This window comes from Mus pahari, chromosome 7 (genome assembly GCF_900095145.1).
Source record: "Mus pahari chromosome 7, PAHARI_EIJ_v1.1, whole genome shotgun sequence".
Classification (NCBI taxonomy): domain Eukaryota; kingdom Metazoa; phylum Chordata; class Mammalia; order Rodentia; family Muridae; genus Mus; species Mus pahari.
Window position 1 is genome coordinate 109,908,861 of NC_034596.1, and position 13,794 is coordinate 109,922,654.

Sequence of the window (13,794 nt, forward strand, 5' to 3'; positions counted from 1 at the left end):
ATATATATATATATATATATATATATATATATATATATATATATATTTATGGCCCGTGTTGGTTTCCATGACCCTGTGCTGTGGATCTCTGGTTCACTCACTCTTGGTCTTCAGCATTTCCTTGGAGTCTAGCATGGATTGTCTCACCAGCCCCTGTGGGCTCAATCTTCATTCAGACTGCTTCTGTCTCCTTCAGAGTTGCCTCAGAGAAAACATGTCACTTGGTTGGACTAACGACTCAGCTTTCCTGTGCTGTCAGAGTAGTGCTCCTTGCAGGTTTTTCTTTTCTTCTTCTTGCCTAAGTCATGAGGCTTTAAAACATAAGGAAGATATTCTTTAGCTGAGAAGTGCCAATTGATTAGGGTCAGTTGCTGTTGTCATACTATCAACTTTACTACATCCCTCAGACAGTCCCATCTTGCAGTAGTAGAGAACATCTCTTGGTTTCTTTTTTACATTAATTTAGTGTGTGTGTGTGTGTGTGTGTGTGTGTGTGTGTGTGTGTGTGTGTGTATACATGTGCACACAGTGTTACACATGTCAAAGTCAGACGGCAAGTTATAGGGCTCAGTTCTCTCCTTCTACCATAGGTCCCAGGTTCTCAGACTTAGCATCTCAATGGCTCATCCCTGTGGTTTTCATGAACTTTGTGCACATACTTTGTTGTTCCAGGGTATGCACTTTCTCACATGCTCACTCACTTGCACTGTTCTATATCTTGCTCTCACATACTTGTGTTCACAAACACCTGCACTTTGACAACTGATCTTTCTTATGGGGTGTGCTGGTTTGAATGAGAATGACCCTCATAGGCTCATGTATTTTAATGGTTCCCCCAATTGGTAGAACTGTTTGGTTTTACCAGTGGTAAGGATTAGGAAGTATGTCCATTGATGCTGGGTTTTGAGGTTTCAAAAGCTCACACCATTCCTATTTAGCTCTCTCTGTGGTTGAGATGTAAGCTCTCAGCTACTACTCCAGCTCCATGCCTGTATCCCTATTGTTACCATGATGATGATGGACTCCAATCCTCTAGAGCTGTGATTCCTCATAAATGTTTGTTTTAATAGTCGCCTTGGTCAGGGTCTCTCCTCCACAGCAACTAAAAGTTATTAAGAAACCTACTCACTTTCTTTTTTGTTTTGTTTTCGAGACAGGGTTTCTCTGTATAGTCCTGGCTGTCCTGGAACTCACTTTGTAGACCAGGCTGGCCTCAAACTCAGAAATCCTCCTGCCCCTGCCTCTGAAGTGCTGGGATTAAAGGTGTGAGCCACCACTGCCCGGCTCAGAAACCTACTCATTTTCTAACATTGATTTTCTTTTACACTCATCCTCCTACCTACAGACAGACCCTTGTCATGCTCATGTCCACACTCTCCATTAGTTACTTTTTCTTGACAATGTTAAATAACCCTGACAAAAGCAACTTCTGGGGAAAAGGTTGATTTCAGCTCTCAGTTTGAAAGTTCATTGAAAGGATGAAGGAGTCATAGCAGAAGGAGTTTGAGGGGACTGGTTACATTGCCTCCACAACCAGGAAACAGCAGAGGTGGATCCTTGTATTTAAATAGCTTTCCCCTTTGTATTCAGTTTAGGACTCTGGCCTATGGAATGATGCCATCACAGCCAGGGCAGGTCTTCCCATCTCTGTTAACATAATTGAGATAATCCTTCAGAGGCATTCCCAGATGTTTGCCTCCTAGGTAATTGTAATCTGTCAAGTTAATAATCACTATTAATGCTCATATATGCATACTCTGGCATGGTGTGTTTTCATGATAATTCTTCTCTCTGCCTACTCATTTTTCACATTCACTTTTCTCCCAAGCTCATTCTTTCTTATACACATTTTTCCTTTCTAACATTCCTCTCTGCTGCTCTTAATTTGTTTTTTATGCATAAACTCATACATTTATTTCTCCATTCATCCTTGTGCACAGACACGCTTACATTCTTACTTTCCTACCCTTACCTAACCCTACTTCTTTGAACATCACTATAGCCCAGAATCTTCCTTATTGGCAGCAAGTGGCTTGTGACATTTATTGTTACTGTATTTTGTGTTTTTATTTTGAAAGTTTTTATTTCCATTTTGTCTGTAGCATAATTCTGGTGACAGTTGAAGTTCTTTTAGCTAAAGTTAGTCCCTGTTTTACCTGAGTATTTTAACTGGTCCCAAAACACCAGCTAAAATTAGTTTCACCCTGGCTTTTTGAACATATGTCTTTGTCTCAGCCAAGTATTTAATAGATCCAAAAAATGTCTCATAGCTACTTAGGTCCCTAATAAAATCTCATTATAATGTAAATCTCAAGTATGCATCATTACATTCTTAAATAATGACAACATAAACAAATACTATTAAAAGGATTGTTAATTTTCAAAATGTTTAGAACTCTTCTACTTAATACTGTTAAGACTGTACTGAGATGGATTTGGGGATGGATATGCTTAAGATACATTGGGCATATATATGCGTGACATTTTTAAAGAATAAATATTAAAAATAAATGCATAATGATTAAATTTAATGCTTCCAAAGACTGTCATAAACAGGATAGTGACATATAAACTATGCCTGGGAAACTTGGAACTAAAGTGTTTCATTTTTCTAAGAAAAATTATTAAATAACACTTTTTTTGGATCTCATCCCCTTTATTGTTCTTTTTCTCTCTCTCTCTCTCTCTCTCTCTCTCTCTCTCTCTCTCTCTCTTTTTCCGAGACAGGGTTTCTCTGTATAGTCCTGGCTGTCCTGGAACTCATCTGTAGACCAGGCTGGCCTTGAACTCAGAAATCCGCCTACCTCTGCCTCCCAAGTGCTGGGATTAAAGGCATGCGCCACCTCTGCCTGGCTTTATTGTTCTCTTAATTATACTGGTCTCACCTAGTCTTATTTAGAAGCTTCTATATGTGCCCCCTCAATTAACTAATCCTCTCTTAGAGTCTGTATGGCTTCTTTGACCCATATCTCTCTGTACAGTATTAGCATAAATAGGTGTCTTCTGGTAAGAACACATATAAGGTATTCAGATTTGAACTTGAGTTAAAAGCACACATTTTACATTACATTACTGGTATATTTTTGTTTCCTAAAGTAGATTTGTGACCGACAGAAAGGGCTTTTATAACTAAATCATAAAATTGTGTCACGAATGCCTTTTATTTTATTTTAAAGGGTATATTTTAATCTTTTACTAAATTTTTTTTTCATATATTTCGGTCATATTCTTTCTCCTACCCCAAGTCTTTGCAGACTCTCCACATCTTCCTACTCAACTTTGTTTTCTCTGTCTCTTAAAAAAAAAAACAAAGTGGGGGCTGGAGAGATGGCTCAGTGGTTAAGAGCACCGACTGCTTTTCCAAAGGTCTTGAGTTCAAATCCCAGCAACCATATGGTGGCTCACAACCATCTCAAGATCTGACATCCTCTTCTGGAGTGTCTCAAGACAGCTATACATAATACATACATACATACATACATACATACATACATACATACATAAATAAAAAAGAAAGAAAACCAATAAAACAAAATTAAAAAGACAAAGATGCCAAACAATGACAACATCAACAACAACAACAAAACACACACACACACACACACACACACACACAAAAACCCCATGAAGTCCATTTTTGTATTGATCTTAAACATGAGACCTATTTTAGGTCATTTTTTTGAAGGAAACTTACTTCCCTCTCCCAGCAGGGATCAATTGCAAATAGCTTCTTGATTAGGACTGGGACTTTGTGCTCACTTCTTTTTTACAGTACTGAGATTTTTGTCTGACTTGACCTTTTGCTGATCTTCTTCATGTTGCAGTTTCTGAGCTCATATGTGCATCAATACTTTTGTGTCTGGAAGATGCTATTTCCTTGGAGTCATCTACCACCTCTGCTCTTAGACTTTTTCAGCTTACTGTAGATGCCTAAGTTGTGAGGGGGGAGAGGGTTTGATAAAGACATCCAGTTTGAGACTGAATGCTTCACTGTCTGCACATTGTCTAGTTGTGGGTCCTGTGTTAATTGACAACTTCTGTAAGAAGCTTCTTCGATGAAGGTTGAGTGATGCACTTACCCATGGTTATAGCAATATGTCATTTGGAGTCATTTTATTGCTATGATCATTTGGCAAAATAGCAGTGGTAGGCTTTCCTCTAGGTTTCAGGTTCTTGGCTACCTTAACAGTATCAGGTGTGAGTCATATATTTCAGGGAGTTGAACCTTAAATCCAACCAAAAAGTGGTTGGTTCCTTTCATAATGCTTTTTGTCAATGTTGCACCAATATATCTTGCAGGCAGGTTGCTGTTGTAGTTGGCAGGGTTTGTAGCTGGATGAGACTGATGATTATGTTTCTCCTCATGTGGCCATACTTTTCCAGTTGGGCACCAGTTTGAACTCTCCAATTCAAGGATGTAAATAAGTGATATCTTCAGCCATAAGCTCTTGCCTTCATAATGTAACCACATAATGTCCTTTTAAATCTTGTGCCCTGTAGGTGTCCAGGTGTTTGGGGGTTTTTCGTGTTTGTTTGTTTGGGTTTTTGGCTTGTTTGTTTGTTTTCTTTTGTTTTGTTTTGTTTGAGACCTGGTTTCTCTGTGTATCCTTGACTGTCATGGAACTCACTCTAAAGACCAGGCTGACCTTGAATCAGAGATCTACCTGCCTCTGTTTTCAAGTGCTGTGACAAAGGTATATGCCACCATGCTCCACAATCTAGGTTTTCTAATAAGATCAGAATAGTTTGCTGAGATAAGGAAATCCCGCTCCCTTTTAAGTGCTAAAGGGATTATTTGACCTAAAGATAGAAGGGGAAAGAGAAGGGAGCCTGTTAGTCAGGGTCCTTATCAGTTACTTGAGTGACTGATACAGAACCAGATGCTTTGGAATTCATGACTTTCCCAGCTCTATAGTCCTGATCATGAAACTAGTGATTTGTGAGTTTGCCTAAGCCCTAGAATCAAGTGGACTTGGTTTTTTGTTTCATGTGGGGTTTTTTTGTTTGTTTTTTGTTTTTGTTTTTTGAGGCAGGGTTTCTCTGCGTAGCCCTGGCTGTCCTAGAACTCACTCTGTAGACCAGGCTGGCCTTGAACTCAGAAATTTGCCTGCCTCTGCCTCCCACGTGCTGGAATTAAAAGCGTGTACTACCACTGCCCAGCTTGATGTGTTTTAAAACTGGTTTCTTCTTTTGGAACCATATTTAGAGATCTCAATTGGAGAGGTGGGGGGTGGGAAGAAGAGAGGAGAGAGAGGAGAGAGGAGAGAGAGAGAGAGAGAGAGACAGACAGACAGACACTGAGACTGTACAATTTCACTTAACATGTCCTCTATAAGTAATAAACACTGAGTATTTTAATGTGCACAGTATCCATTTTGGTAGAGAAAAGTCAGTATTTACAGCCAGTAGTTTTAACTGCTATGTCTACTTAATAGAATTATGTAAGAATTTCTGAGATGGCTATAAATATGCAATGAATAGACAGAACATGTTCTATTCATAGGAATATGCGAGTAAAAAATTCAAAGTAAAGTACCGTTGTTCAATTACCAACTAGGATGAGTTTTAATACTTGTTTTTGGTAACAACATGGAGAAGAAATGTTTCTATCCAATACTTTTGTTAGTAACAGAAGTTTAAGTAGTAATTTGGGAGATCACTAGGTATTGATACTGAAGATGAACATATAATCTTTAGCATCATATTCCACTTCAAAATTTTTGCTTTTCATGGTATTCATGTGGAGTCTTCTTTTTGTACTGTGGATCTTGGGGATTGAATCTAGGTCATCAAGTTTCTGTGGCAAGCACTTTACCTGCTGTGTTATCTTGCTGGCTCATACCTTCATTTTTGAAAGTTAGACTGTATGTGTATATATAAACATGTATATTCATGCTGAATATGTTGGCATATATCTTTACTCCCAGCACTTGGGAGGCAGAGACAGGCAGTCTCTGAGTCTGAGGGCAGCCTGGTTTTCATAAGGTCCAGGCCAGTTGAGGATTTATAGTAAGATTCTGTTCCAAATAAACAAATAACAAAACAAAGGATAATCACTGAATTGTTAACTGTGATAAAGTAGAAACTGACGTATGTTTTTAGTAGAGAAAACTATGGCCTTATCATAAAATAAGAACTGGGCCGGTCTTCATATGCAATGAAAGCATCTGTCTTTGATATAATACACATTGGGGAAAGGTGTAGCAGTACTTATCATACTTATTTCATGTACACAAACCTGTTTGGATTTGCTATGTTGTATGGAAACTGTTTTGATATTTAATATTTTTTTCCTTTTTAAAAAACAGCTTTTAGAGATTAACTGGACAGGACTGACTAACCTTCTGGACATCCCTGGACTGAAGTAAGTCTTGTTGGCCTGCGTGTAGTTGCTGCTGCGGTCTCTCCTAGCCGCTGCTGCCTTTTGTTTGTCACCTTCATTCTTGAGAGAGTAGGTAACATGGAACCTGGATATAAAGTTTCTAACCACAGAAATGGAAGCTCTTATCTATTCTGTAGCCATTTAGTGAATACAAAACAAGGAAGTTGTCCTTTTAACAGGCACTTGAGCCACCAATAGAACATTGTCCCGTGAAAGAGTTAGCTGAGTCACTGTCATACACCTGATATGGTAGACTGACACAGCGTGCATCTGTCCATTACTACTTAGCAGGAAAATCTGAAATTACAGTCTTCAAAACCTTCTGATGTTTTCATTATTCTGTTTGAAGGTTAAAATGCATGGCTTATTAGCTTATTAGCTACATTTGCTTCTAGTGGATGTTTTACGATCTATGGATTTTTAACCTTAAGTAGCTTACAAAGTAATTTCCAAATCTTTGATTTCAGACTGCTTCCTATTTCTGTGTGCTTGTTTATGCCTCTGAAATGACTGCTAAAACAAGATTTTGCTTCATGGTCAGTAAAAGGCAGCAGATTTAATAATCTGAGACATAGTCACAAAGAAAATATATTATGATTTATCAGGTTAAGAGAAGTTTTATTATCTTTAAATGATATGTGAACAGAAAAGTACAACTTCAAAAGGTTTGTTGATGAATTTCAAGTTCATTAGAATCTTGATTACAAACAAAATACTGACTTAAATTGACACAGGTAATTTTTTTTATTTATTTTCAATGCTAGGGATTAAATTTAGGATTTTGTATTTTTTAAGTTACCTCTGAGCTACCCACTGAGATTCCCGAATGATACTTTTTCATTTTTAAATACTATTTTTAATATTCAGTGTAGAAATAGCACCTTTAAAATTCAGTGCTGTCACTCAGCGGAGACATGGGTATTTCACACCTGCTCTGAGCCAACCACTGTTCTTATCACTTGGACATAGATGTGAATGATATTCTTACGGATTCTCCAAGAGAGCTTAACCTGCACTGGCCTTTGCAGCTCATAGAGCATTCTTTGTGGGGTGTCAGGCTCAGGCAGATGTTGATGCCAAATGATATGGGTTGTTCATGCAGTCTTACAGGTCTTGTCTTCAGATGGATTCTTGCTGTGTGCTGCAGCTGTTCTGCAAATGGCACAGTCTTTCCTGCTAGTTTTACAGAAACTCCAGGGTCACTTTATGTATCTACCTGTCTTTGATAGGTTCCTGTGATTTTTTTCAAGTCAGGTTTTAGTTTTATATATGCTCTACAGAGAAACCAAGAAATATTCAATTACTTGACCCCTCTCCCTTCCAGTGAATGATCCCAAACAAAGGGAGAACTTATACTGGAAGTGGTAGTGCTTGCTAGATTTTGTTAGCCAGAGGTGAGCAACAGGTATATGCAAAGGTTAATATAAGAAAGCTTCTTTTACTAGTCTTTATTTAGCATTATAGGTGGACTGAAATAAGCAGGCTAATTGATCGTCTTGTCTGTAATTGTAAATGACATAATATGAGTTCTGTACATGTCAGTGTGGCTTAGAAGATGTGTCCTGTACCCTCACAAGAATTCAGCCAATCAAAAACCATTTTATTTACTAAGGACCTTAACACAATCACTGTGAACACACTCATGAGAATATGCACATGCCATTTGCACACTTAGCTGGTTTCATCTTACTCAGTGATTTATAATGTAAGCCGAGTTTTTTTTTTCTTTTTTATTATTGGTTAAATTATTTATTTACTTTATACCCTGTTCACAGTTTCCTCTCCCCCTCTCCTCCTAGTCCTTCCTTTTCACCTCACCTTCCCCCATCCACCCCTGCTTCCCTTCTCCTTAGAAAAGGGAAGGCCTCCCATGGATATCAACCAGCTTTGCATATCAAGTAAGATTAGGTGCATCTTCTATTGAGGCTAGACAAGGCAGCCCTCTTAGGGGCAGGCAGTGTAGTCCCAGACAGCCCCTGCTCCCACTTTAGGAGTCCACATGTTACTTGTATGCAGAGGGCCCAGACTGTCCGATGCATGCTTTCTGCTTGGCAGTTCAGTCTCTGCGAGCCTGGGTTAATTGATTCCATAGTAGGTTTCTTGTTGAGTTCTTGACCTCTCTGGCTCCTTTAAGCCTTCCTCCCCCTTTTCCCAGAATTCCACAAGCTCCACTTAATGTTTGACTGTGGGTTTCTACATAAGTTTCTGGGTGAAGAAGCTTCTCTGATGACATATATGCTAGGCTCCTGTCAGCATATACAGTAGAATTTCGTTAATTGAGTCAGGACTGGTATCCCTCTAATGGCTAGTCATTGGTTGGCCTGTACTTCAAATTCTCCTCCATCTTTTACCTGTGCGCATCTTATAGGCAAAACAAATTACAGTTTTAAGGTTTTCTGGCTGGGTTGATGGCCTAGTCCGCCATTGGAAGTCATGTCAGGTTATAGGAGATGGCTCATTTAGACTCCTTATCCCCATTAGGAGTCCTAGCTAGGGTCATCCTCATAGTCTTGGGAATTTCCATCGTCCTAGGTTTCTAGCTCCTCCCAGAGATGCCCCTCTCCCATCCAGTTGTCTCTCCCATTACTCTCTCCCTCTGTCCTTTCCCCATCTCATTTCTCCTATTCCCATCTCCATCCCTCCCCCATCCGGTTCTCTCTTTCAATTCGTACCCCCATGTCTAATCTATTTTCCCTTTCCAGTGATATTCAAGCATTCCCCCTTGGGCCTTCCTTGTTACATAGCTTTTTTGGGTCTGTGGTTTGTAGCATTGCTTTCCTGTACATTGTGACTAATACTTATAAGTTAGTTAGTACATTACCATATTTGTCTTTCTGGATATGGGTTACCTCACTCAGGGTGATGTTTTTCTAGTTCTATCCATTTGTTGTAAGCAGATTCTTTAAGTAATATCTTCTAAAGATTTATTTATTTATTATATGTAAGTACACTGTAGCTGTCTTCAGACACTCCAGAAGTAGGCGTCAGATCTTGTTAGGGATGGTTATGAGCCACCATGTGGTTGCTGGGATTTGAACTCCGGACCATTGGAAGAGCAGTCGGGTGCTCTTACCCACTGAGCCATCTCACCAGCCCCATATCTTCTAATTAGTGACATATAAATCTTATGTGTGTAGTATGAAGTATATATTATAGTATATTATATAGAGAACTATATCATTAAAACACGTACTTAAAGGGCCTGGGGATAGTTGAGTTGATAAAGTGCTTGCTGTGCCTGAGGACTTAAGTTTGATTTCTGTCACCAGGTATAATCACATGTACTTTGTTTCCTAGCACAGGGATGTGATGCAGGGGAATTACTGAAGTTTACTAGCCAGCAAGTTTAGCCTACAACTTCAAGCTCTAGGTCCCAGTGAGTGGTCTTACTTTAGAAAACAAGATGGAAGACATCTGAAGACCAACATCAAAAATTGACCTCTGTTCCCCATATGTAGGCACATGTACACATATCTTTATGTGTTTGTATGTATGTACATATGTGCATGCATGCCTTTATATATACACAAACATAAATATTTAAATATATAACACATACAGAGATAAAGATGCACCCATTGTTAAAAGTAAGCTATCTATTGTATAATATATAGGAATATCCCTTTAAAATATGGATATCTTTAGATATATAATTTATATATAACTGTATACATTTATATAAAATATAGTGGTCACTATAATATAAATTTTATGTAATAAAATGTAAAATTGAGACTACTAATCTTGAGACCAAGATTATGGATTAAGTCAGATGAATATAGTAGTACATACATACCTGTCAGGGATCCCAGTGCTTAGAAGGTAGAGGTAGAAAGGTCAGAAATTCAGTGCCATCCTTGTCTATACAGCAAGTTTGAGGCTCTCCTGTACTATGTGAAACCCTATCTTAAAAAGATTTTCTGTTGTGTACATTAAGTATACAGTAAACCTTATGTTAAAAATATTCAAAAAAGATAAATAATAATTGAGTCTAATCTTTCCAGGCTTTGTAAGGTAGTATATATATTATATTCATGGGTTACAAAATGAATCTGGGTCATTCGAGTCATTACAAAATAGGAGTGATGTGTGAATCAGTTCACTGTGCAAAACGTTTTTGTTGTCGTGACGTAAAATCCTTGTTAGACTTCAAGAAGAGCTTATATTACATAGTGAATGTGAAGGAGAGTAAGGGTCTGGGTCAGGAGAATCAGAAGATGGTGGTATGAGCAGTAACATTGCTAAAAGCAGACTTGGGAACAAGTGCCTGCAAGAAAAGTTGTGAATGCTTGGATGCTGGGAAGGGGTCTGGGAGCAGCATTTACACCTGATAATTGTGCAGAGGACTGTAAGGCTGCCAGGAGTATTGGACACAGTGAGTGCTGGGACTGCTGGTTTCTAGACATAGTACCGTAAGCTAAAGGCAAGTACCACCTTATTTCAGCAGTGAGGATATTCCTCAGAACACTTCAGTTAGGAAGGATCTTCTGTTTCAGCAGGTATTTCAGTATAAACAAAACAGTTACTTTAAGAAGAAATGCTGAAGGCAAAGAAGCATTTGGTTTAAGGCTACATAGGATCCTACACCTCCTTACAGAAGAGCAGGTGTACAGTACCTGCCAGCTCAAGCCTTTCACATCTCTTCAGAAGTATTAACAGGGTGGTCCACTGATAGGAAGAGCGGTGCTGTGTGTGACTGAGTCCTTTTCTTTTATTAAACTGAAAGACTTGTGAAGAAAGGCTCATCCCTTACTGTCACACATGGATCACTTTTGCTTAAATGATTATGATGACTGACAGGGCATGTTTACATGAATAATCACATACATGTGCAGTGACGTAACACCAAAAGATACTGGCATTAATCATGGTTCTTTTTAAAATTCAGGGTTCTAGTAAAAGCTTTTTAGAATAAGGAAACTTTCATGGATATGTCTCCAAAAGTATTCTCATGTATACATTGTTTAATTCTCATATTTCCCTTGAAAAACAGGCAAAAGTAGATATAAAACGCTTTCCTATAGTTTTTATTCATATTACTAAGTTTACTTTACAGTGATATCATAGTAAATCAAAATTATTAAAGTACATAGAATTATGTCTAGAGAATGAAGAAAAAACAACTAATTTATTTTACTTCACTGGAAGCAATATATAACACTAAGCATGAAATGGATTTGTGAGTGTTTACTGTATTATTCTTTATACTTTTAATTATGTTTGCAATGTTTATGTTAAAAAGAAATGTATCTTAAGTCTGATGAAGCCATATAGGAATATTTGAAAGGATCTAGAATTTTATGTTGCATTACAAAAATATAGCCTGCCTCATTACAACAGCAGTATAGCTGAAGCTGTACTGAAATATAGCTGAAATATATTGAAATTTTAACTCTTAAGTACTATCTGGGAGAGTTAGAGAACTCCCACCCTATACATTGCTATAGGATCTAAGTTGTGCATGTTTGTTGTTAAAGGTGATAGCAACCATATATGTATATGTATACATATATAATTATTATATATTATATACATATATAAAATTTATTTATCTGATTGTTTGTTCTTTATCTCCCAACCAATAGTGGTTTATCTGATACTATCATTTTGGATATAATATCAAACTATCTAGTGCTTCCCAATCGAATCACCGTTCCTCTTGTCAGTGAAGTTCAAATAGCTCAGCTGCGGTTTCCCATACCAAAGGTAAGCATGCATTTGTACCCACTAGTGTTAAAAACATACGAGGACCTTTTCAAGCACTGGGTGTTATCTTTAGATTTACCTTGTCCTTCTGAACAGCTCTCTTGCCACTTGTGTTAATACGTTGCTAGCTGCCCCGCACTGCCCAGAGGTAGTGGCGCCTCTGACCCTACAGCTGTCCAGAGACTTCAGGAGTTCTTATGTTTCTGTCATGTTCCTTCAGGATCCAGAAGGGCTCATTTAATAAATGTAATCACAAGTCACAAGAATAGCAATAAACAGGCAATAGTCTCAGGAGGTATATGGTATATAGTGATAGAACCGTTCTCAGCAACAAGCGAGATAATTCTGCTGATACAATGAAAATTCCGATGTGATGAGTGTAAATTTTTTCTTAAACATTGGAGTGGATTATCTCTGGAATTGCTTCATATATTTTTATACATACATACATACATACATACATACACACACACACACACACACACACACACACACACACACACACACATATATATATATATATATATATATATATATATATATATATATATATATATCCATCAGTGAAGTTAGTCTTGTTCTAAAGAGATACCATGGCCACAACTCCTATGAAGGAAAGCTTTTAATTAGGGCTTGTTTATAAGTTCAGGGGTTTAGTCCATTATCAACATGACAGGAAGCATGGTGCCATGCAGGCAGACAACTGCTGAAGAGATAGCTGAGAGTTCTACATCTGGATCTGCAGGCAGCAGGAAGAGAGAATAACACTGGGCCTGGCTTGAGCATCTGAACCCCCAGTGACCATTTCCTCCAACAAGGTCACACATCTTAATCCTTTCAAATGCCACTCCCTAAACATTTAAATATATGAACCTGTGGGGGCCATTCTTATTCAGACTACCACAGTGACAGAAGAGGCCCTTGCATAACAACTGCACTAAAAAAGGAATAACAGAACTTTTAGACGTGGAGGAACTATTGAACATGTGACTGGATATATTTCAGCTCTTATAAAATGTGGAGCATAGAAATAGGTCATATGTCTGTGGAGTCACCTTGAGTAAACAGAACAGCTAGAGACAAAGGCAAGGTGTTGCTCTGCTTTTTCGAGAGAGCAGGTCTAAGTGTCAGCCAGTTGTTGTGAATCCACAGATCTTAAGGAAGCAGTACTACCATGGCTTTTCTACAAGAAGGAGTAGTCCTGGTACATACTATACTCTAGGTTTACTAAAACAGGAGAAGGTAAGCTGGTGCCATTTCACTGGCTGTGTAGTTTTCAGTTTTATTTCCTGAAGAAGAAATAATATTGCCTTGATGCCCTTTACTTTTTTCATTTAGATTTTAACAATACATACATGGACAAACATGCATGAGTATACATACATATAGGTTTACATACATATAGGTGTGCGTGCACACACTCAGCATATATATCAGTTCTTCTTTCTTTTTTTTCCCCTCACTTTGATGCTGAGGTTCAAACCCAATACTCATGTTCTCAGCCTTCTCCTTACAGTTTTTTTTAAAAGAAAGCATACCCTATTTAATTTGATGATAAAATTATATTGTAGGCATTCAACAGATGTGATAACACTACTTATAAGAGAGGGTACTCTTGCCGGGCGTGGTGGCACACGCCTTTAATCCCAGCACTTGGGAGGCAGAGGCAGGCGGATTTCTGAGTTCGAGGCCAGCCTGGTCTACAA

General features: G+C 38.2%; 1 protein-coding gene across 5 annotated transcripts in view; it reads left to right on the forward strand.

Annotated features, from left to right (window-relative positions):
* Esyt2 (extended synaptotagmin 2) overlaps positions 1-13,794 on the forward strand; it is a 98,975-nt gene that overhangs the window by 55,029 nt on the left and 30,152 nt on the right. For all 5 annotated transcript variants that reach the window (XM_021202012.1, XM_029540579.1, XM_029540580.1 and 2 more), the window contains exons 7-8: positions 6,309-6,364; positions 11,968-12,088. In XM_021202012.1, coding sequence (XP_021057671.1) covers positions 6,309-6,364; positions 11,968-12,088 — 177 coding nt within the window. The remainder of the gene's footprint in view (positions 1-6,308; positions 6,365-11,967; positions 12,089-13,794) is intronic.